This window comes from Octopus bimaculoides, chromosome 30 (assembly GCF_001194135.2).
Source record: "Octopus bimaculoides isolate UCB-OBI-ISO-001 chromosome 30, ASM119413v2, whole genome shotgun sequence".
Lineage (NCBI taxonomy): Eukaryota > Metazoa > Mollusca > Cephalopoda > Octopoda > Octopodidae > Octopus > Octopus bimaculoides.
In genome coordinates, this window is record NC_069010.1 from 9,265,361 (window position 1) to 9,266,368 (window position 1,008).

A 1,008-nucleotide genomic window follows, 5' to 3' on the forward strand; every position below is an offset into this window, starting at 1 on the left:
CGACCACAGGGTGACTCCATCATTCATCTCTCTCTGATTACAGAAGCCGACCAATGAGAAAGTTGTGTCTGTAGATATCAGGGGCCATCTTACACTCCCCCACCCCGCCCGCCACTCCTCGTTGAATTTCATTCAGTGTTCCTTTTTGTTTTTTTATCCTTGTAGGTTTGCATTCCAGTATAATCCTGCTCTACAACCCCGGGCAATCATCGTCTTTGGCTGTATCAGTAAAACTGTATCGGACTCTGAAATTAAGCAGCTTCTGATAATCATGATGAAGGTAAAACCCAGAAAATCATCTGTGTGTGTGTGTGTGTGTGTGTGTGCACGTGACGGTAGGATCTGAAGAAGGATCTATTTAAACAGTCACCTGAAGAGGTGTGTTTCACACCTTGGATGTTATAATGATGATCACACAACATCACACCTACGGACTGAGTGTAAAAGCAATTGTGATTTTTTAAATAAGACTGTCATTCATTCCATTTTCATCATTTATCTCTCTCTCTCTTCCTATATATATATATATCATCATCATCCTTTAACGTCTGCTTTCCATGCTAGCATGGGTTGGACGATTTGACTAAGGACTGGTGAAGCGGATGGCTACACCACGCTCCAATCTGATCTGGCACAATTTCTACAGCTGGATGCCCTTCCTAATGCCAATGTATATATAAGAGATGTGTGTATGTACGTGAATGTACTTTATGCACATCCACAAATTAGCACGCATGTCGCTCCAATTTTAGAAGGAGATTCGTTATGACCCTGCATTTTGGTCAAATTTTTTGTCTCTGAGGCACCCACGTATAGCTGGAAACTTTTACCAGTTTTGAAGTCTGTTGCCATGGCGAAGTCAAATCTGTGCCTACGCATGTGAAGGAGAGAGAAAGAAAGAAAGAGTGTTTGTGACAAGGCGAGTCACAGTGTCTTTGCCAAGAGTCTAAGGAAAAAAAAAAATTTATTTTAAATCATTTAATTTATTTTAAATCATTTATTTATTTT

At 40.2% G+C, this 1,008-nt stretch overlaps 1 protein-coding gene across 4 annotated transcripts in view; it reads left to right on the forward strand.

The window, feature by feature from the left end:
• Positions 1 to 1,008, forward strand: part of LOC106878902 (neurofibromin) — an 80,729-nt gene that overhangs the window by 53,374 nt on the left and 26,347 nt on the right. For all 4 annotated transcript variants that reach the window (XM_052978165.1, XM_052978164.1, XM_052978166.1 and 1 more), the window contains exon 33: positions 166 to 280. In XM_052978165.1, coding sequence (XP_052834125.1) covers positions 166 to 280 — 115 coding nt within the window. The remainder of the gene's footprint in view (positions 1 to 165; positions 281 to 1,008) is intronic.